Genomic DNA, 22,018 nt, shown 5'->3' with positions numbered 1-22,018 from the left:
CAGGATCCTGCCCCATTTGAGTTCTTGCCCTGACTTCCTTCAATGATGAACAGTTCTGTGGAAGCTTAAGCCAAATAAACCCTTTCCTCCTCAACTTGCTTTTTGGTTATGTATTTTATTACAGCAATAGAAACCCTAACTAAGACAGTTATACACAGGGAATTATATACTATTATGATACAGAAAATTCAGAAAGGATAATGGAAGAAATGGACAGAAATAGAAAAAAACAGAGATACTTATCTTTTTAAATATTTATCTTCTTCTTAACTACCTATTACCAACCACTGAGCTTAAAAATAAAATAAATAGAAATGTAATTTAACATGTTTCCAAAGGGGTAAAAGGGAACATATTGTGACAGGGCAAGACAATGAAGAGATTCCTCCATCTTGGATTCTTGCTGAGGCCATTTCAGGTTGAACTAGGATTTGATCTCCTTGGTGGGAAGCCCTGTGGAAAATTACGCAACTCTATTCTAGGAACTGGAGATCATGATGCCTCAGCTAACTTATCTTAGCTGCTGTTAAACTGTCTGCTTCTGCAAACCTCCCCCTCCAGCTAATTGTGTATCTTAGCTTGTGTTAAACTTTTTGCTTTCACAAAACTTACCCCTGTAACAGCCAAGCAAAAAAACAGGGTGTGGGTTCTTTTTGTTGTTGTTGTTGGTGGTGGTGGCATTTGTTTTATTTTTATTTTTCAGTATTTTGGATGTGTGTGTGTGTGTGTGTGTGTGTGTGTGTGTGTGTGTGTGTGTGTTTCTTTTTGTTGTTGTGGTTGGGGGGCGGGGGCAAAATAGCTTGACCATACAGCTGCCATGACAGGCTTAGAGGCCCAGACACAGCTTCTGGCTAGTAACACCTGGATCCAGGAAAAGCCGTACGCTGACCCCACCCAGGGAGTGTATGTGTCTAAGGGACAATACCTGACAATCCAAAGCAGGACCTGCATCTAACAGAAATATCTGACACCTGATGTTCCAAGCATACCCTATATCCCTAGACAAATTTCAGGCACTCATGGTCCTGAACCCTGGAAATCCCCTCACCCCAAATATATATAACCTCTGCTATGATTAAAAACCCAACCCTGCCTGAGCTTGGGGCCTTCTGTTCTCACTGCTGTGTCAGACAGAGTCCAAGCTCCAAGCTTGAAAATAAAGGCTCTTTGTTTTTACATACAGGATTCTGTCTCCATGGCGGTCTTTTGATTATGGTGGCCCACAATCTAGGCATAACAGTTGTCTTCAAAAGCCCCTTGCTTTAATTGCCCAGAGCTGCTTTGGGTCCTGAAACCTGTGTTTAGTCCCTGCTGGCTGGAGTAAAGACTTTGAATTGGCTACAGACTGTGTCTGAGTGGTCTTCTCTCGTGGGGACCAATAACAGTGTTGTTACCCAGAACACATAAATCTATACATTTTCCAGGCTGGAGACATAATTATTATAATTACTACTGCTGGATGAACTGGTTCTGTTAGCAAAATATTTTATATATGTATATATATGTATATGTATATATGTGTATATATATAAACATTTGTATCTTTATCAAAAGCAAAAAGAAAATTCCCCCTTATTTCTATTTAAAATGTTACATGAGTGCTTCTGACACCACACACATATATCAAAAGATGTTAAATGCCATGAACTTTATGAATCTTTATATTGATATCTGATTAGTGAAGTACCTTCAAAGAGCATCTTTATGATTTAATACATTTTTCAAGGAACTACAATGAAGTTTTGACTATCATGTCAAGAAAAATTAGAAAATTTCTCAGTACAATAATTCTGCATAGTCTCACTTTCAATAAATTTTTAATTTTTTCTTGTATAGAAATCTCTTCATTGTAAAATTATATTATTCATGAATTCATTTCTAATTATTCTATTTTATACAATCCAGAAAATCAAATGGAGTACCTAAAATTGCATTGTCAGGAAATATAAATCCTGCTTTGAGATGAATCTAACTATGCAACAGGAACTATTTGCGGTGGAACCTCACAAAACATTCTACTTTATTAAGCTGCAATAAGAAGTCCACCTATTAGAGGACATCATAGTAATATATCACATTTGTTAGTTTTTCTGAGAGTTGCTTGGAAGACACTCCGCTTGACATAAAACCATAAGTGGGAAAGTTGAACATTCTTGAGATTTGTCCTAGACTTAACCTTTCCTTAAAAAATTATTAAAACTTTAAAAATTACAGTTCTCAGTTATAACAGTGGAAATAGGTTCAAGGTCAAAGACCAGCATTTCTTCACTTTTTTAATAAGTACCTTAACTGTGGAGAACTGAAATGATTAAAGATATCAATAAAGAAGACATTTTAGGATAAAATCTCTGAAGATATTTTCAGTGTATGAAGAGTTACAGTCACCAAATTGCCTTCCTGCTTATTGTCAAAAAGCTTCAGTTATTGTTGTCATAAAAACCAAAATTCAGAAAAAAAAAAGGAGAGTGCTTCTTAGTAGTACAATGGGTTGGAAGACTTCTGATATAAACCTAAAGTTAAAAATCTTACTTCAATATTTATTTTCCATTAGTCAAAAAAACTTGAAATTAATTTCAGAAACAACAAATGTATTTTAGATAAATGTGATTTTTAAAACTGTTCACTCTTTATAACAACTTTAGTTTACCATAATGAATATAAAAATTATAGTTTTCATAGATATGTGTTTGCAACTGCATATTAAGTTTTTATAAAAGAAATTTCAGAAATATAAGTATTCTGTTTAATAAGCAACAATGCCATAGTAGGAAAAAATGCAATAGTCACAGTGCTTTATACTCAAATATCTAGATCACATTATAAAAATTACATGTACATGCTTTCAGTGTTGTGACCATGTTTTTTTGTATGAAAATCATTATGCATGTTTGTCCAGTGTTTTTATTGAATGAGAGATAATTTGGAAAAGGTATTTTTAAAAGAAAGACGTTTTCCTGTGTCAATAGATCTGAGAATAGTTCCGTAGTAACAAGAACATATTTAGAAAACATCATTTGCATTCCTATGCCTCATTACTATGGAAAGTGGTTCTGCTTGGATCACCCTAAGGATCCAAAAATGCTAAGAATGAGCAACTCTTGTGGCACAGACCTCAACCATAAGAAACCCCATAGAGAAGCCGTTCTTTTCCGTATCCACTCCAGTGTGGGAATGCCTAAGAGGAGTTTTAAGCTGTTTCTTAACCAGGTCCAGTCACTCAGTTAAGCTTACTAACTGCCATCACTGGTTGCCTTCCTTTCTTTTTGTTTCATAATCTAATTTGATGTTCATGAGAACCACCAAATAAATCTATCATGCTAATATTATTATGCTAGAATTTCAAAATTACTAAAATCCTCAAAGTGTTTGTAGTATGACGATAAAATAAAAGTAAAATTCTCTTGCTAATCATAGAGTTGTTCACTGTTACTGCCAATCCTACAGGTATGAGGAAAAAGACCACTGACCCAAATCTTGGCTAAATTAATCAAAGCAAGCTATTTTACTCGTGTATAGGTGCTGTGTCTCTCTGAAGGTGAGGTGCAGTAGATCAGCCGAGGACTTGGGGAAAATTTGACTTTTTTTTTTTTTTTAATCTTGGGAGTAGGAGGTTTCCAAATGTGGAATTTGGCAGGCAAAGAGTTGAGAAAGAAGAAGCAGAACACAAGACTAAGAAGTTGTCATAATAACATCTTGAAACTAAGACATGTTTGCAAGGCGGTCATAACAAGGAAATCGTAACAACTTTTCGAAACAAAGGCACATTTACTGTTTCCTGGTACAGGCAATATAGAAACATTTGTAGTTAAGGTTATAGGTGAGGCATAGCACACTCTTTGAGAAAGAGATTTAATCATAATCAGGAATGAATTCACTTTGTTTTTTTCTATAAGATGGCTTTCAAGCTTAAGATGACAGAGAAAATAATATTAGATATAGAGAAATTCTCTCTCTCTCTCTCTCTCTCTCTCTCTCTCTCTCTCTCTCGTGTGTGTATGTGTGTGTGTGTGTGTGTGTGTGTGTGTGTGTGTGTGTGTAAGAGACAGAAAGGGAGATAGACAAACAGAGAGTCACTGTGTAACCCTTGCTGCCCTGGAATATGTAGAACAGGCTGGCCTTGAACTCATAGAGATTCTCAAATGCTGAGATTAAAGCTTGCACTACCGTGCCAGCCAAGAGGATTTCTTGAATATATTGTTCTGAAACAAGATTTTTTCACATTAGCAATAACTCCAGGAAGAAATCATAAGAGAGTTGGAACTGATATTTGGAGCATGAACAAATAAATATCCTACAATTTTTGAAGTAGAAATGATAAAATTGCTTTGGAAATGTATTGAGAAATAGGACCAAAAACTCCATAAAGTAAATATGCTAATATGAATGTATTGCACACTACCAAAGAACAGACAGCTACTCATGCATCTCAGCCAACATTAAAGACAAGGACTTAGTAAAACAGAGTCACTGAGAAACTGGAGATTATGCTGTAAGGATCATTATATTAATGTACTGGAATTATTTAGTGGTGGAGGCCAAATGGTTACATTATACTGTCAGAGGAAAGCAGATATATTACTATGAGAGGCAGAGTAGTATGCAGGGAAGAATGACCTTCAGGGATCTATGGTAATGGTTAATGTAGTTGAAATTCTTAGAAAGACATTATCAACAACATTGATTAAGTTATATGACCAAGAGACAGTAATATGCTCATCAGGTAAAATACCTTGTTACATAGGCTTGATAACCTGTTTGATCCTAGGATTTCATTATGTAAAGAGAGAACAAAATCCCAAAGTTTCCTCTGAGGTCCACACACGAGCCATGGGATATACACACTAGCATACATGCACACAGATAAACACACACACACACACACACACACAAACACACACACACACAGAGTAAGAATAATAATTCAAAATTCCATGACATAAAAATATATACAAAATAAAAGTCATGGCCTATTAGTACTTTCCATCTTTAACTATATTTCAGATATGGAGTTTATCATAGTATGTGGAGCCTGAGTCACCTTGAAAGAGTCCTGATAACACTAAGATTTAGTAGGTTGTATTAGCATATCTAATATTTCATACAAAGAGATTTTTTAATCATTGTTTAGAAAAAAGAGAAGTGAAAATATTTTCATGGATTTTGAATACAAGGTGTGATCTAATACCAGTATGTACATAATGGTACGTGATTACATGAATGAAATTTCCATATTAGTAACAATGCTACTGAACTCTCATAAATTTTAATATTAATCTGCAAATGTAAATTGTCAATATCATTTCTTCGAGGCCCAGGAACTTAAGTCAACCACATAAGATATTTCTTAGCACAGAGATCTTTAAATGTCTACAAATTAATATCCACAGACAACTCTACAGATAATGAAAGGAACTGATAGATGCGAGTTCAGCTCCCTCCTACTCCCAATGGGATAGAGCTGATCCATACAATTTACAGAGCTTTCTAACTTCTTTAAGAGTTTATGATGTAGACACAATAGATAATACCTAAATGGAGCATCATTTACAACTTTTTTCTATAGTTGGATTTTTCTTTGTACTGCTAGCTCACAAGAAATGACTTATATCATGAAAGCTTGGCCATAGCTTAGGCCTGTTTCTAACTAGCTCTTATAACTTAAATTAACCCATATTTTTAAACCTATGGTCTTTATGTGCTTTGGTTACCCTTACTCTGAGCTCCCCATCCTGCATCCTCTCCACCTGGTTGGCAATTCCTTCTTTCTTCTTCCCAGATCTCTCCCTGTGCAGAAGTCCTTGTTATACCACCTAAGCTATTGGCCATTTAGCTTTTTATTAAAGCAGTCAGAGTGACACATCTTCACACCATGTATAGGAATATTTCACAACAATTTCCCTTACCTGTTATATATCTGAATACTTTCCATTTTATCTTGTACCTTCGGAATAAAGTATTTTCACTGGAATTCTTTTCTTGGGATTTTTTTTTTTTAACACCTAACCAAGAGAGCTGTCTGATAACAACTTATAATCTAAATAATACCCTAACCTTCAGAATATAATATTTTTTTATGTTGGTATGATTCTACAGAGGAAAAAATTCTTATCATCCAATGACTTTTTGATTGTTGATCTTAATTTTCAACTTTACTAAAGTGAGTTATTTTAGAAACTTGGTAATGAATACTTCTGAGTAAAGGATGACTCTAGAGATGATTATTCAATATTTCTTAAGTGTATATTCCCTTTGATGTTATCATTTTCTGTGACCATCAGACTACCAATCCTTTATCCTTTGAATATAGACTTGAACCAGAATTTCTCAAGCAAGTTTTTGGTCCTTCAGTCTCAGACAGGGTATGCACACACTATTCCTCTTCTTATATGACTTTAGGGCTTTGACCTAAGTATCTACTGTATCCCAGCTCTCAAACCTGAAGGAAAGAATATTGGACTATTCAAACTCTGATTATGTGCATCCACCTAGCATATCATCTATCATTTTTCATGCTTCAAAATGTTTGTTTTATTGTTGTTTCTATATATTTTTTCATTTGTACATTTTAATTAAAATATAATCACATGAATTGCTTCCTGCAATTAATTCCCTTTGCCCTCCTAGGCCCCTCACTTGATTTTCTTCCATGCCTCATCCTTACTCCCAAATTGGTAACCTCTTTCTCCAAAATTACTATTTTACACGCACACACACACACACACACATATATATATTCACATACTTATGTATGTATATGTATCCACAGATGTACAAATAGGGACTGTTGAGATTATTTTTATTGTTTGTTCATATATAATTTCAGAGCTGACCAATTAGTATTGGACAACCAATTAGGGAACTCATATCTAGGAACACTAACTTTCCCTCTCTTGGAAACTGTCAGTTGCCTATAAGCTCTCTTTCCAGAGGTTGGTCTACCAAGATTTTTCTCCCTTCAATTTACTGTGTCTATTGTTACAGCATTCTTCAGATCTGATTTATGTGCCGTTTCTATGAGAGACTGTTTACTACTAGAGACTTCCTAGTATTCTATTTCTTACACTCTTTCTACCTTCTCTCCCATGATGTTACTTGAGTGACAGATGGAGAGCTGTTATGTAGATGTATATATTCGGGCTGGACACCTCATGATCCAATGACCATTTTCAGTTGTCAGTCTCCGGGATGCTCTTCATTGGCGGTGTCAGGTGTGACAATCTGACTTTCCTTAGATTGGGCCAGTGCAGGTACTGTGTGACACGAGCTGAGCCAGGTAAAGCTGGCAGATGGACTCTTTCACTGCATCAGGCAAAGGTGGCTCCCAAATCGCAGGTCTAGACCTTGGCCTGTGGGTACAGAGATGGCAGCAGCCTAAGGGGAGGGTGGGAGAAGAAAGGTATGTCTCAATAGTCAAAGGTGGCTCTTGAACAAAGCAGGTTCGAGGCCACCAATCTGAACTTAGACACACACACACACACACACACACACACACACGCACGCACGCACGCACGCACGCACGCACGCGCACACACGGAAATGGTCACAGGCATCGGTAAATGGTGAATATGGAGGGGAGTGAGAAAGGAAAGAAACAGCAACTAACTAGGCAAATGTTTCTCAGAAACAAAGCGCACTGGAGGGAAGCAGGTCTGAGATTAGGCCTATGGATTGCAGATGGCAGCTGCTTCAGGAAGGGGCAGGGAGAGGGAAGAAGCCACTTACCCAGCAGAGTTGGTCTGTAAATCTCTTATACTTTTTGAATCGTTTCCTCCTGGAAATCCTTAATATAGTAACTCTATGATTTAAATGTAATGTAAATTTTGCTAAATTCCTTATGTACAATTACATAGTATGAGTTGATGTTTACCTTTCTCTAAGCATTTGAAAGATCTTTGGAAAACCCTATGGGAAGTTGGAAAAATAAAATGTACTAAAAACAGGGGAGAAACTATAGAACAAACATCATTTTCCAAGGGCACCATATCTATTGGTTCATCTATCTACATACTGACTTATCACTCTGAAATATAATCTAATAAGCACTTTCTTATTTGTGAAAAGAATTTAATGCATAACTGGAGGAGCTGATAAAACAGAGGTATTGATTTTCAAAAAGCAAAGGATTTCTTGAAATGCTCTAGAATGACCAAGTGCTTAAATATACTCCAGAAATATCAGTTCAATAGCTATTAAAAATAGAAACTTTAAATGGTGTATTTAAAGATCAAAAAAAGATTATTTTGCCTTATTTTTTTCACTTTAGGGCTCTCTCTGAAGATTCACAATGCAAATGTAAAAATTACATTTAATGTTTGTTTTCTTTAAATACTGTTATACATCATATTCTTTTGACTGATATTATCTAGGATTTAAGTGAATATGTATATAATTGTGCAAAATTATATTAAGTCACAAAAATTGTGGAAAGCATTGTACTCAGAACCCAAATAAGAGTCAGTTAAATATCATTCATAGCTTAAGTTTTATATCAAGCCACAATCTTTTATATATTTTATTTAATCTGATTTATTAAATTCAATAAATTCTATGCCATGTCTCCAGGTTTGTGTATAGTAAACATAAAATCTCATGTTGGTCAGCGATTTCTTCATGGTATCGAATCTGTTATAGACATCAAACATTTTTGGGTGCAAATAGATAAACTATTTTTTTATTGGTATTGTGGATCTCACCTCAAAATTTACTTAAAGAATCAATTTGAAATATAATTTTAAATACCCAAAAATGTGTTATATAGAGAATTTATAGAATGCAGGAAATTTTCTTAGCATGAATTTAAATTAACATTTCAGTGGCAAACCATATTTACATAGAATTACTAGCTTGTACAAGTTACTATACATAAGTAAATGGCAAAGACCACTGTATAATATAAACATTTAAGAGTTGCATAGAAAATAAATAACATTGTTAACTATAAATTCTTTTGAATTATTTTATATTTATAAGTGATATTTCAGATTAACTATATCACATTAAAAGTAGTTAATTATCATCTGTCTATTCATTTTTAATTACTTCTGTGAACCTGTACCATAGAATGATTCAAAGTATAATTTTCCTTGATCCAAAGAGAACTTTCTTCAAAGGCATGGTAATCTTCATGTTAATGTAGCTTGGAGTTTCAAGGGCATACCTGATAGAACAGTGTATTGTCATAAATACTTCTGACATTTATTCACTGTACTTTATATAAAAGAAAGTTAATATTTCAAAAATAAATTAATAGTAACATCATTTCTCAGCTCAATTATAAAATATGCTAATGTGTCAGACATTCTTAATGCACTCGGATTGGCGGGGGACTACAAGAGCCTAACTAAAAGGAATTTTAAAAAGCAGTATTCCGTGGTGAATAATTCAACCATATGGTCATTTGGCTTTGATTAAATTCACTTATGGGTGTTTGAAATTTTATGGTGCACCTAAAACAGATCTACTACTTCTAAGAAAGACATTTTACAGAAAGGAAGATATAAGTAGCATGAAAACTTCATTTCTTATATTTCTTCACAGATTTTACACTAGCCTTTCAGTCTCCCCAAGGAAACATATTTCCTTTGATGTATTAGAAATGACATAACCAATTCAGCTGCAATCCAATTCCTGATACCATTAATGCACAATCATTATATTTTGGATGAACTCTGAAATATGAGTAATTAGCAGAAAAAATTTTCAAAATTAAATTTTAATTATAACAGATACAAGAGAAAAACAGAGCCAAGGAAAGTTGTTGAAGTACATAATTGTCCTGCCCTGATGAAATACAACCTGTACGGCTCTTTGGAGGTGTCCCTTGGGAAAACCCAGAAATGAGTGTTCCAATTATATTTAAATGTGTAGTTATATGCATTTTTATATTTGTATGTCTATATTGACATGCACACATTAGTTCAGGGATCAGCAGTGTTATACTAATGAAACATTTATGCTCAGACAGAGTAGTCACTGGATCTACTTACCAACATTGACCCAATGTTGTTAATACTGGGAAATGTTGAGGGTTCCCAGGCTTGTTATTTATAATGCTGAGAAATGAGAGCAGGGCATGTCATAATGATGGTAAATAAAGCCCTATGAATGAAAACCAGACCTATAGAGACTGCTTATTTTGTGCAGATGGCCCTACATCATTGCACATATAGGTGGCACTAAGAGGAGTCTTGTTTTGTTTTGTTTTTCTTTTCAAAAGAGCGCAGAAAGTTGGGAAGGAAAGTGTTGAAGAGAATACAGAAGTGAAGAGGAGAGAAGATGGCTAGATTTAATCAAAACAGATTATATACATATAGTCAACCATTAAATGATCAAAAGAAAAAAAGCTTAGACTGAGCCGTTCATGGATTCCATTAGCTTTGTATATATAATGCAGAAAAGTTTGTGTGCTCTCTTTGCAGAAAGCATCACTTCCTTAAGCATTCATGTCTTCCTTTCTGAAACACAGATCCAATGCATACCTTATGTTCTTCATGGATTTCTGTCAAGACTGAGGGTGATTGGAAATACCTTTGAAAATAGAAAGTTTAATATCCCTTCTGCTTTTGTATCCATCTTTTATATGTCACCCCAATCTCTTAGGCCTGCCTTGGAGAGTGTGCAGTGATGAATTTAAGCAAAGAAAATAAATAAAAGAGATATAAAATGAATTACCATTTTAGAGAAGACATGGAATGCGTTTTTCAACTGACACTTCCAAATGAAAAGAAATGGCGCCAGTGAAGATTCAGCATATACCCTGCTGCTCTATGGTCAAAGAAAGCAACCGAGAAAAATAGTGTGCCTGTGTTGTAATCTTGGAAGTGTTCTGAACTGTTTGAGGATCACATAGGGCAGGAGTATGCTATCAATATAACGAAAAGATTAAGCTATCAAGTGAAGAATTATCATCAGAATTATCAATCTAATTATAGGAATATGATACTTTATTATCCCTTAAACTGCCATTGCTGGTAGAGTCCATTTAGCTAATGAAAAAAGATCAATAGTAATTGTACGTGAGACAGTTTGCTTGTTCTTTCTGTACGCTATTCTGCAGCCGCTATTTTCTCTCTCTTGACCTTCTGCAAATACACCTCATGTTATATCTTTCTGCTGATACTCATTTTCACTGCCCTCACTGTCCTGTAGGTGTTTGCCTCCTAATTGGCAACAATGTCACTCTATTCACAAGGTGACACTTGCAAGTGCAGCTTTGACACCTGTGTCGCTGTGAGCATTCCCTCTGTTAACCAGTCCCCAGCACCTGCCATCTCTTTCTCTCGCGGCTTCATGCCAATTCAAAGGGTTTTGCTCCATTCAGATTTAGTGCAGTGCATTCGTGTTTTAGTAAGAGGATGAGGGTATTAGAGTTTTTTTTTTAATTAGGAATTAAAAAAAAATTGAGTTTTGCTATCCCCATAGTGTCTCTAAACTATTTTTCAGATAATCAAGTTATATATTTTTTTCTATAATGCACTATTAGTGTTAAACCCACTCTTTCCATTGGCGATCATAACTTCATGAGACAAATTACATAATTAGCACTAAGCTGCTGAGAGGGAAGAGAGATGAGTTCATGATTTCTTAAGCATCACTCCTCAGAGCTTTATGGCAGTCACTGTATTGGTCATGTTCTCCTGAAGTTCTGGCAGGAGTATTATTTTTGTCCCATTACTTGGTGTAATTGTCAACTCCATTTAATCCTGATTTCTCTAGCTTATGTGTTCATAAACATAGAGAATGTTTCCATTTTGAACATGCTCTGTCTTTTCAATGATAAAAATAACATATTTTTATTTTTCATCATTATATGCATTTTTAAATTTTTTCCTCTTTTTTTAATTAATTTTTTTTAATTCATTCTACATACCAACCACAGATCCCTCCTCATCCCTCCTCCCACTCCCCTCCAACCTTCCCCTCCTCCATAAAGGTATGGCCTCCCATAGGGGGTCAGCAAACCCTAGCACATTTAGCTGAGGCAGGTCCAAGCCCCTCCCCCTGCACCAAGGCTGTGCAAGGTGTCTCACCATAGGCAATGGGCTCCAAAATGTCAGTTCATGCACCAGGGGTAGATCCTATTTCCACTATCAGGGGCCCCTCAAACAAACATGCTTTCTTATCTGTACTTATGCTTTGCTGTCAGCATTTTATGTTTTGATATGCTCTGTCTTTCCCCTGTTCATTGACTGATTGTTATGCATCTTCCTTATTATATCATTGTAACATAAATCTTAAAAAGTCTTATTAATAAAAAACTCAGGAACCAGGTATTAGGGTGAATTCTGAAAGATCAGAGAATTGGAACAAGCCACAGCTAACCTCACTTTATCAACTCTCAGCTGATCTGTTTCCTCAAATTGGAAGCCTCTGAGTCCTCATCAGAATGGATCTCAGCTGAACTGTTGCTAAAATGCCTAAAAGCTTAAAATAGTTCATGGTCCTCATGCCTTATATACCTTTCTGCTTCCTGCCATCACTTCCTGGGATTAAGGACTTGTGTCTTTCCCTGCAAGACATGAGATCTCAAGTGCTGGGATTAAAGGTGTGTGTCACCATGCCTGGTTGTTTCCAGTGTGGCCTTGAACTTACCACAGAGATCCAAATGGATCTCTGTTCCCAGAATGCTACCACTGCCTAACCTCTATGTTTAATATAGTGGCTGTAATGGGGATGTTGTTCTGTATTCTGTGAATATGTGTTGCTCTGATTGGTTGATAAATAAAGCTGTTTGGCCAATAGTGAGGCAGAATATGGTTAGGTGAGACATTCTAACTGGAGAGAGAGAGGAAGGAAAAAGACAGAGCAAGGAGATGCCAGCCCACCGTCCAGGGAGCAGCATGTAATAGCTTTACACAGGTAAAGCCACAGAACGCATGGCAACATATAGATTAACAGAAATGGGCTGAGTCTAAGCATAAGAGCAAATCAGTAGTTAGCCTGAGCTAAAGGCTGAGCAGTTTTAATTAATATAAGCCTCTGTCTATTTACTTGGGTCTTTAAGGACACTTGGGTCTTTAAGGACTTCGGACCAGGTTGGACACAGGAAAGCTTTCAGCTACATGGCTGTTCTGTTCTCTGACCCCTTGATAGTTTTTTGGGGTACACAATATATCAACCACATAGCATAAATTCCAAGACCAAAGGCCCACATAAACTTAACTTTATATAATATTGTCTAGCATCATGATCATACTCAGTATGATATATACATATATGTGTGTGTGTGTGTGTGTGTGTACTTTCTATGTGTCAAAAAGGCAAATAAATAGCTAATTTGTCCTTACATAGAAATTTTAAGTTGATATAAATTCCTATGCATGATGATTAAATCCTCCTTCCAGGAACTAGAATCCACATAACAGATATGAAGATAATAAAGGATTGACTTGAGTCAATATGGTCTGATTTATGAAATACCAAGTTAAGGTCAACCATCAATCCACAAGATAAATTTTATGTTTCCTAAAAATGTTGCCCACTGTGAGTGTAGGGCTAAGAAAGGTGGGAAACGTTTTACTCTACTCTAGTCAGATAACTGAAGGGAGCAGAGGAAGCCCTGAGTGTGTGAATTCCTGGATGAATGTGTATTGTTGACATGGGCATAATTATGACCAGGTCCAAGGCCTCAAACCTATGAGGTATTGGCATTGGATTTTTGTATGAGAATGAGTCAGGGTCAAACTTGGCGAAGCATTCTTCCTCTGATCCAAGTAAGAGTGTTTGCGAATGATTGACCAGTATGCCAAAATCTAGCAACTATAGCTTCCTCCTGCATGATATATACAGCCTGAGACTGCTGGTCTTCAGAGACATCCTACCTAGACTAGATAATTTCCTCACCCTGCTGACATTCACAAACCAGCTGAATTTCTGGGTTGTGGAATTAGTTGGTGAGGCTCCATCAAAGTGTGCATACCCCCTTGACACTAGGTTTTCTGTGTATCTGTCTTGTCTGTATTTCCTTCAGCATCACCGGGATTTTTTAATGCCTACCCTAGTCAGGGTTCCAGACCCAAGCTGCATGAGTAGTAGCAGATATCTCTAGTGTTCATAAAAATATGGTTGGGATTTACAGGTTGGACTCCCAGAGATCCACCCGGGGCCTAGCCATGGATCTCTGCATCCAGATCCCTTAGTAGTTGGATGGGGTTTCTAGCATGACAGTTAGGGTGTTTGGCCATCCCATCACCAGAGTAGGTCAGTTCAGGCTGTATCTGGACAATTGCCAGCAGTCTGTTGTGGGGGTATCTTTGTGGATTTCTGTGGGCCTCTCAAGCACTTTGTTTCTTCCTATTCTCATGTGGTCTTCATTTACCATGGTCTCCTATTCCTTGTTCTCCCTCTCTGTTGTTGATCCAGCTGGGATCTCCAGCTCCCCCAAGCTCTCTTTCCCTTGACCCTCGCCCTTCATTATCACCACTCATGTCCAGGCTGTTCATGTAGATCTCTTCCATTTCTCTGTCATTGGGCGATCCCCATGTCTTTCTTGGGGTCCTGTTTTCCAGGTAGCCTCCCTGGTGATGTGAGTAGCAGTCCAGTCATCGTTGTTCCACATCTAGTATCCTGCTATGAGTGAGTACATACCATGTTTGTCTTTCTGAGTCTGGGTTACCTCACTCAGGATGATTTTTTCTAGATCCATCCATTTGCCTGCAAACCTCATGATGTCATTGTTTTTCTCTGCTGAGTAGTATCCATTGTGTATATGGACCACATTTTGATTATCCACTCTTCAGTTGAAGGGCATCTAGGTTGTTTCCATGTCCTGGCTATTACAAACAATGCTGACATGAACATAGCTGAACAAGTGCTCTTGTTTTATGATTGAGCATTCCTTGGATATAACCCCAAGAGTGGTATAGCTGGATCTTGGGGGAGGTTGATTCCCCATTTTCTGAGAAAGCACCCTATTGATTTCCAAAGTGGTTGTACAAGCTTGCATTCCCACCAGCAGTGGAGGAGAGTTCCCCTAGCTCCACATCCTCTCCAGCATGAGGTGTCTTCAGTGTTTTTGATCTTAGCCATTCTGACAGGCATAAGGTGGTATCTCAGAGTTGTTTTGATTTGCATTTCCCTGATGATTAGGGATGTTGAGCAATTCCTTAAATGTCTTTCAGCCATTTGAGTTTCCTCAGTTGAGAATTCTCTGTTTAGTTCTATAGCCCATTTCTTCTTTTTTTTTTTTTTTTACATTTAATAGTATTGTAATATTTAATAGCAGTGAAGGATGTAACATTACAGAGTAAAAACTTCAAAACAATAAAGTACTGGATTACACCTTCCTGTGATCATGTATAGCCACTGGATAAGCAAGGCCTGACAGGGCAATTGAAGGTGCCAGGAGGATACCTGTATATGAGGGAACTCTTGGTAACATTCAGGAAGCTTAAACAACCATCCTCACAATCAAGAAGCACACCAACCTGGCCCAATGGCTTCTCTATGTAGTGCCGGAATACAGGGCATGTGGTGAGGAGACTGTAATGATTACCCTCCTTCACACACACAAGAAGAAATGGACCCTCAGATTCGATCATTTGGTTTCTACTCCTTAACTGTGAATCCTTACAGACTCCCACAGCCCACTCACAAGAGTCCTTCAAATCAATCTCCCAATAATATTTCCCTGAGATGAAGCTCTGTGATCCCCAGGAAGCAAAATAAAATCCAGCAGAATCTGCAGGTCTATCCTTATGGTGAAGTCTGAAGCTGAATCTTCTCATGACATTAAATATGTTCATCTTGGAATGAAGTATGGTTACGTTTTCAAAGATAATGTGAGCTTGGAACTGCTTGTAACTTTCAGTCAGTCCAGTGATAGGTAGAGCAGTGAGTTCTGTTTTCATAGATGGGGGCATGCTCAGCTGCATTGACTCACTCCTTCTGAACATGTCATCCAAATCTTGCAGCAGGACCACATATGGCTCCTGGGACATTGCCATCAGCTCCTGGTACATTTCTCTTATTTCTTTGCTCTTTTGGATCATGATGGCTTCACTTGTCCTGAGTTTCTCTAAAACACATTGCCCTTCATTTCTCATAGACTCCATGTGTTGCACTTCCTCTTCAGAGAGGAGTGGGTGCAGTTTTGCATACTCTGTCCTGATCATTTGTTCCCGCAGAGTCAGGTAGTCCATCCACAGAGTTGTCATTCTCTTCTCTGCCTCTAAATTCTCTTGATTTTCTTGGATCTTCTCCCATAAAGACGCCATTTGCTTTACAAGTCTTTCCATTTGACTCTCAGCAGCTGCTTCAATGGGACAGTGTCTGTGTCCTCTGTGCTCATGGGAGTTAGAACAGAGTTGACAGAGGAAGATCCTATTCTCAGTACAGAAGATCCTCTTTGTCTCTTTGTGCGTCATACACTTATGCTCCTCAGAGCTCAGGTCCTTCATGAGGCTGGTTTGTCTGCTAATGGACACCAGTTTCTTCAGAACAATGTTGGTTCTCAAGTCCTTCTGAGATGGTTCCCTACACATAGGGCATTGGACAGGAAGTTGGATGTCTTCCCAGGAAAGGTGGAGGCAGGCTCGACAGAAGCTGTGGCCACAGCTTATGGTGACTGGGTCTGTCAGGCAGCTCAGGCAGATGAAGCACGTGAGTTCTTTCTGGAAGGCTTGTGAAATGTCTGTCTCCATTTCTCCAAGAAATAGTCTCTCGCCTCAGCAGTGTTGTGGAGACACAACAATATTAGCTCAGCTCTGGAGAATGATCTTCAATGTGTGGAGGAGACAGATGTGGCAGTCTAGGAGCCAGGAGGTATGGAAACACACTCTCTCTAGTCTAGAGAAGAATGAACCTGGCTGGCCCCTGGAGTGTCATTATATACTCTCTAAGGACCACGCCTACTTCCTCCCATGTTGCTTTTACTAATGCTTGCTGTAGGTGAGCTCCTGTAAATAGCAGTATTCTAAATGGATGGAAGATTGAATTAACTCTTTGGCCAGTATCCACAAGCAAATCTCCACAACAAAGTTTCCTGAGTTCCTGCTTAGGTGGGTGTGGTAGCTCACACCTTTAATCCATGGAGTCCTAGGGAATGAGCTGCTGAAGCAGGAAGAGTTTTAGCTCAAGGTCTGCCTAGAATAGACAGTGAGAACTTGTCTAAAAAATAAATAAATCAATAAAGAGAAATTTTGCTACAATATTTCACTGTTTCTAAATAATTTATGGTGTGCTTCTATTTTCACTTTTCCTTTGGTAATTTCACAGTTGATGATATCAATCTGTGATTTTAGCAAAAATAAACATTAAAAATTTCTCAAAAATTCTTTAGAATTTTGTTCAACACATTTTTATCATATTCACCTCAACTGTGAGTTCTTCAAGATTCATCCCTCCCTCTACCCTCTCAACTGTCTCTTCTTTTCTTTTTTTAATAAATACATGGGGAAGCCAGGCAGTGGTGGCACATAACTTCAATCCTAGCATTCTGGAGGCAGAGGCCGGCACATCTCTGTGACTTAGTGGCTAGCCTGGTCTACAATGTGAATTCAAAGCTATGCTTCAAAGATACACAGAGAAACCAGGTCTCTGAAAAAAAAAAAAAAAAAATATATATATATATATATATATATATATATATATATATATATTTGGTTAACTAAAACCCAAGAGTCAGATTTTTCTTGTGAGGAAATTTTTCTTGATTGAATCATTTGAAGTGGGAAGCCCCACCTAAACTCAGAAGTTTTAAGGTTTGAGAATCCACCTTAAATCTTTTTTTTTTTTTTGCTCTGGGTAAGAATATCTTTTTTATTCTTTTTTTTTTTTTATTTTGCAATACAATTCAGTTCTACATATCAGCCACAGATTCCCTTCTTCTCCCCCCTCCCGCCCCCCTCACCTTCCCCCCAGCCCACCCCCATTCCCACCTCCTCCAGGGCAAAACCTTCCCCCAGGACTGAGATCAATCTGGTAGACTCAGTCCAGGCAGGTCCAGTCCCCTCCTCCCAGGCCGAGCCAAGCGACCCTGCATAGGCCCCAGGTTTCAAACAGCCAGCTCGGCCTGGGAGGGGACTGGACCTGCCTGGACTGAGTCTACCAGATTGATCTCAGTCCTGGTGGAAGGTTTTGCCCTGGAGGAGGTGGGAATGGGGGGTGGGCTGGGGGGAAGGTGAGGGGGGCGGGAAGGGGGAGAAGAAGGGAATCCGTGGCTGATATGTAGAACTGAATTGTATTGCAAAATAAAAAAAAAAAAAAAGAATAAAAAAAGATATTCTTACCCAGAGCAAAAAAAAAAAAAAAAAAAAAAAGATTTAAGGTGGATTCTCAAACCTTAAAACTTCTGAGTTTAGGTGGGGCTTCCCACTTCAAATGATTCAATCAAGAAAAATTTCCTCACAAGAAAAATCTGACTCTTGGGTTTTAGTTAAGCAAATATATATATATATATATATATATATATATATATTTTTTTTTTTCAGAGACCTGGTTTCTCTGTGTATCTTTGAAACATAGCTTTGAATTCACATTGTAGACCAGGCTAGCCACTAAGTCACAGAGATGTGCCGGCCTCTGCCTCCAGAATGCTAGGATTGAAGTTATGTGCCACCACTGCCTGGCTTCCCCATGTATTTATTAAAAAAAGAAAAGAAGAGACAGTTGAGAGGGTAGAGGGAGGGATGAATCTTGAAGAACTCACAGTTGAGGTGAGTATGATAAAAATGTGTTGAACAAAATTCTAAAGAATTTTTGAGAAATTTTTAATGTTTATTTTTGCTAAAATCACAGATTGATATCATCAACTGTGAAATTACCAAAGGAAAAGTGAAAATAGAAGCACACCATAAATTATTTAGAAACAGTGAAATATTGTAGCAAAATTTCTCTTTATTGATTTATTTATTTTTTAGACAAGTTCTCACTGTCTATTCTAGGCAGACCTTGAGCTAAAACTCTTCCTGCTTCAGCAGCTCATTCCCTAGGACTCCATGGATTAAAGGTGTGAGCTACCACACCCACCTAAGCAGGAACTCAGGAAACTTTGTTGTGGAGATTTGCTTGTGGATACTGGCCAAAGAGTTAATTCAATCTTCCATCCATTTAGAATACTGCTATTTACAGGAGCTCACCTACAGCAAGCATTAGTAAAAGCAACATGGGAGGAAGTAGGCGTGGTCCTTAGAGAGTATATAATGACACTCCAGGGGCCAGCCAGGTTCATTCTTCTCTAGACTAGAGAGAGTGTGTTTCCATACCTCCTGGCTCCTAGACTGCCACATCTGTCTCCTCCACACATTGAAGATCATTCTCCAGAGCTGAGCTAATATTGTTGTGTCTCCACAACACTGCTGAGGCGAGAGACTATTTCTTGGAGAAATGGAGACAGACATTTCACAAGCCTTCCAGAAAGAACTCACGTGCTTCATCTGCCTGAGCTGCCTGACAGACCCAGTCACCATAAGCTGTGGCCACAGCTTCTGTCGAGCCTGCCTCCACCTTTCCTGGGAAGACATCCAACTTCCTGTCCAATGCCCTATGTGTAGGGAACCATCTCAGAAGGACTTGAGAACCAACATTGTTCTGAAGAAACTGGTGTCCATTAGCAGACAAACCAGCCTCATGAAGGACCTGAGCTCTGAGGAGCATAAGTGTATGACGCACAAAGAGACAAAGAGGATCTTCTGTACTGAGAATAGGATCTTCCTCTGTCAACTCTGTTCTAACTCCCATGAGCACAGAGGACACAGACACTGTCCCATTGAAGCAGCTGCTGAGAGTCAAATGGAAAGACTTGTAAAGCAAATGGCGTCTTTATGGGAGAAGATCCAAGAAAATCAAGAGAATTTAGAGGCAGAGAAGAGAATGACAACTCTGTGGATGGACTACCTGACTCTGCGGGAACAAATGATCAGGACAGAGTATGCAAAACTGCACCCACTCCTCTCTGAAGAGGAAGTGCAACACATGGAGTCTATGAGAAATGAAGGGCAATGTGTTTTAGAGAAACTCAGGACAAGTGAAGCCATCATGATCCAAAAGAGCAAAGAAATAAGAGAAATGTACCAGGAGCTGATGGCAATGTCCCAGGAGCCATATGTGGTCCTGCTGCAAGATTTGGATGACATGTTCAGAAGGAGTGAGTCAATGCAGCTGAGCATGCCCCCATCTATGAAAACAGAACTCACTGCTCTACCTATCACTGGACTGACTGAAAGTTACAAGCAGTTCCAAGCTCACATTATCTTTGAAAACGTAACCATACTTCATTCCAAGATGAACATATTTAATGTCATGAGAAGATTCAGCTTCAGACTTCACCATAAGGATAGACCTGCAGATTCTGCTGGATTTTATTTTGCTTCCTGGGGATCACAGAGCTTCATCTCAGGGAAATATTATTGGGAGATTGATTTGAAGGACTCTTGTGAGTGGGCTGTGGGAGTCTGTAAGGATTCACAGTTAAGGAGTAGAAACCAAATGATCGAATCTGAGGGTCCATTTCTTCTTGTGTGTGTGAAGGAGGGTAATCATTACAGTCTCCTCACCACATGCCCTGTATTCCGGCACTACATAGAGAAGCCATTGGGCCAGGTTGGTGTGCTTCTTGATTGTGAGGATGGTTGTTTAAGCTTCCTGAATGTTACCAAGAGTTCCCTCATATACAGGTATCCTCCTGGCACCTTCAATTGCCCTGTCAGGCCTTGCTTATCCAGTGGCTATACATGATCACAGGAAGGTGTAATCCAGTACTTTATTGTTTTGAAGTTTTTACTCTGTAATGTTACATCCTTCACTGCTATTAAATATTACAATACTATTAAATGTAAAAAAAAAAAAAACCTCTGAGATACCACCTTATGCCTGTCAGAATGGCCAAGATATTTCTTTTCTTTTATTTGTATGTTTTTGAGTGATGCAATTATGATGCAGCTTTTTCACTGTTCTTATACTTAAAGTAAATCTTTTTTTTTTGCATTTTTGGACTTATAGCTTTCATCAAATTGCAAATGAGTTAATCATCACTTACTCAAACATTTGTCTATGATTTTACATGTTCCAGGGACTGCTATATTACATGCATGAAATTCAACTAATGATAAGATGCTAATGATAAGATATTCTGCTGTATTTGACTTAAAAATGCTTTCCTCAACTTATTTCTTTGTAGAAAGAATCAGAGAAATATTGTGTTGACTTACAACAGCTTTAGTGAGACCTAATATTTTACTATATATTGCCTAAAAATTGACTATTATATGAAATGAAAGCACTGAATACTTAAAACTTTGACTACTCAGAAACTAACAGTTTAAAGAAACAAGATGGTTTAGCTGTACATCCTGTGTTCTAAAGAACCATACCTTCTAGGGTTAAAAACTTTGTGGGAGAACAAACAGATGAGTAATTTTATGTGAAGATTGTGTTTTATGTAATCTAAGGTATACATTTTCAGATCATTTTAGAGGAAAAGAGAATCATATAACTCTGAAGAGTAGCATGCACTGCTTGAAGGGTTACCCACTCTGAGATAACCTCAGTTGCTGTAATTTGAAATTAGTGATAAATGAGCTTTTGTGGGAATAATATACAAAATAAAGTCATAAGTAGAAAGTATATGAAAGCAGATGTAGTATGGACTAAAATTTGATAACGGTGATGTAGACAATGATTAGGAAGGGAGACGGCAGAACTATGCTGTAAATGTATTGAAGGAAAGCACTTGAAATCATAGGGGTATAGATAAGGTTATATATTACTTCTAATATAAAAGAAAACTAGCATGTAATTTTCATATGAATTAATTTTTGATTTCTGCATATTTTAACATATGTCTTTTTGGTTACTGTGGCTAAGAAAGTAGCTGGCCTTGTCAAAAAAAATCAACTTCTATAGTAACACAGGGAAAGTTAGTTTGTTTTAAAATAAATATTACTTTTGTTTATTAATTTATTTACTTTGTGTTTATCTATGTGTGTGTTTACAAGCTGACCATGGCCATAAGAAAGTTCTCTTCTTCTACTGTGTGAATTCCAGGGACTAAACTCGGGTCATCAAGCTTGGTGGTAAAAGC

At 37.6% G+C, this 22,018-nt stretch overlaps 2 protein-coding genes across 2 annotated transcripts; one reads left to right on the top strand and one right to left on the bottom strand.

Moving 5' to 3' along the window:
- Positions 1–15,290: 15,290 nt before the first annotated feature.
- On the bottom strand, positions 15,291–16,640 carry LOC131925755 (tripartite motif-containing protein 43-like). Its single transcript, XM_059281106.1, has one exon. It carries the CDS (start codon positions 16,638–16,640, stop codon positions 15,291–15,293), a length of 1,350 nt encoding a protein of 449 aa, XP_059137089.1.
- A 2,683-nt stretch (positions 16,641–19,323) lies between these two features.
- LOC131925495 (tripartite motif-containing protein 43-like) lies at positions 19,324–20,673 on the top strand. Its single transcript, XM_059280850.1, has one exon. It carries the CDS (start codon positions 19,324–19,326, stop codon positions 20,671–20,673), a length of 1,350 nt encoding a protein of 449 aa, XP_059136833.1.
- Positions 20,674–22,018: the final 1,345 nt, after the last annotated feature.

The sequence above is a fragment of the Peromyscus eremicus genome, chromosome 15 (assembly GCF_949786415.1).
Source record: "Peromyscus eremicus chromosome 15, PerEre_H2_v1, whole genome shotgun sequence".
In the NCBI taxonomy this organism is placed as follows: domain Eukaryota; kingdom Metazoa; phylum Chordata; class Mammalia; order Rodentia; family Cricetidae; genus Peromyscus; species Peromyscus eremicus.
Note: the sequence above shows the minus strand (reverse complement) of the source record. Positions and strands in the feature narration are given on the sequence as shown.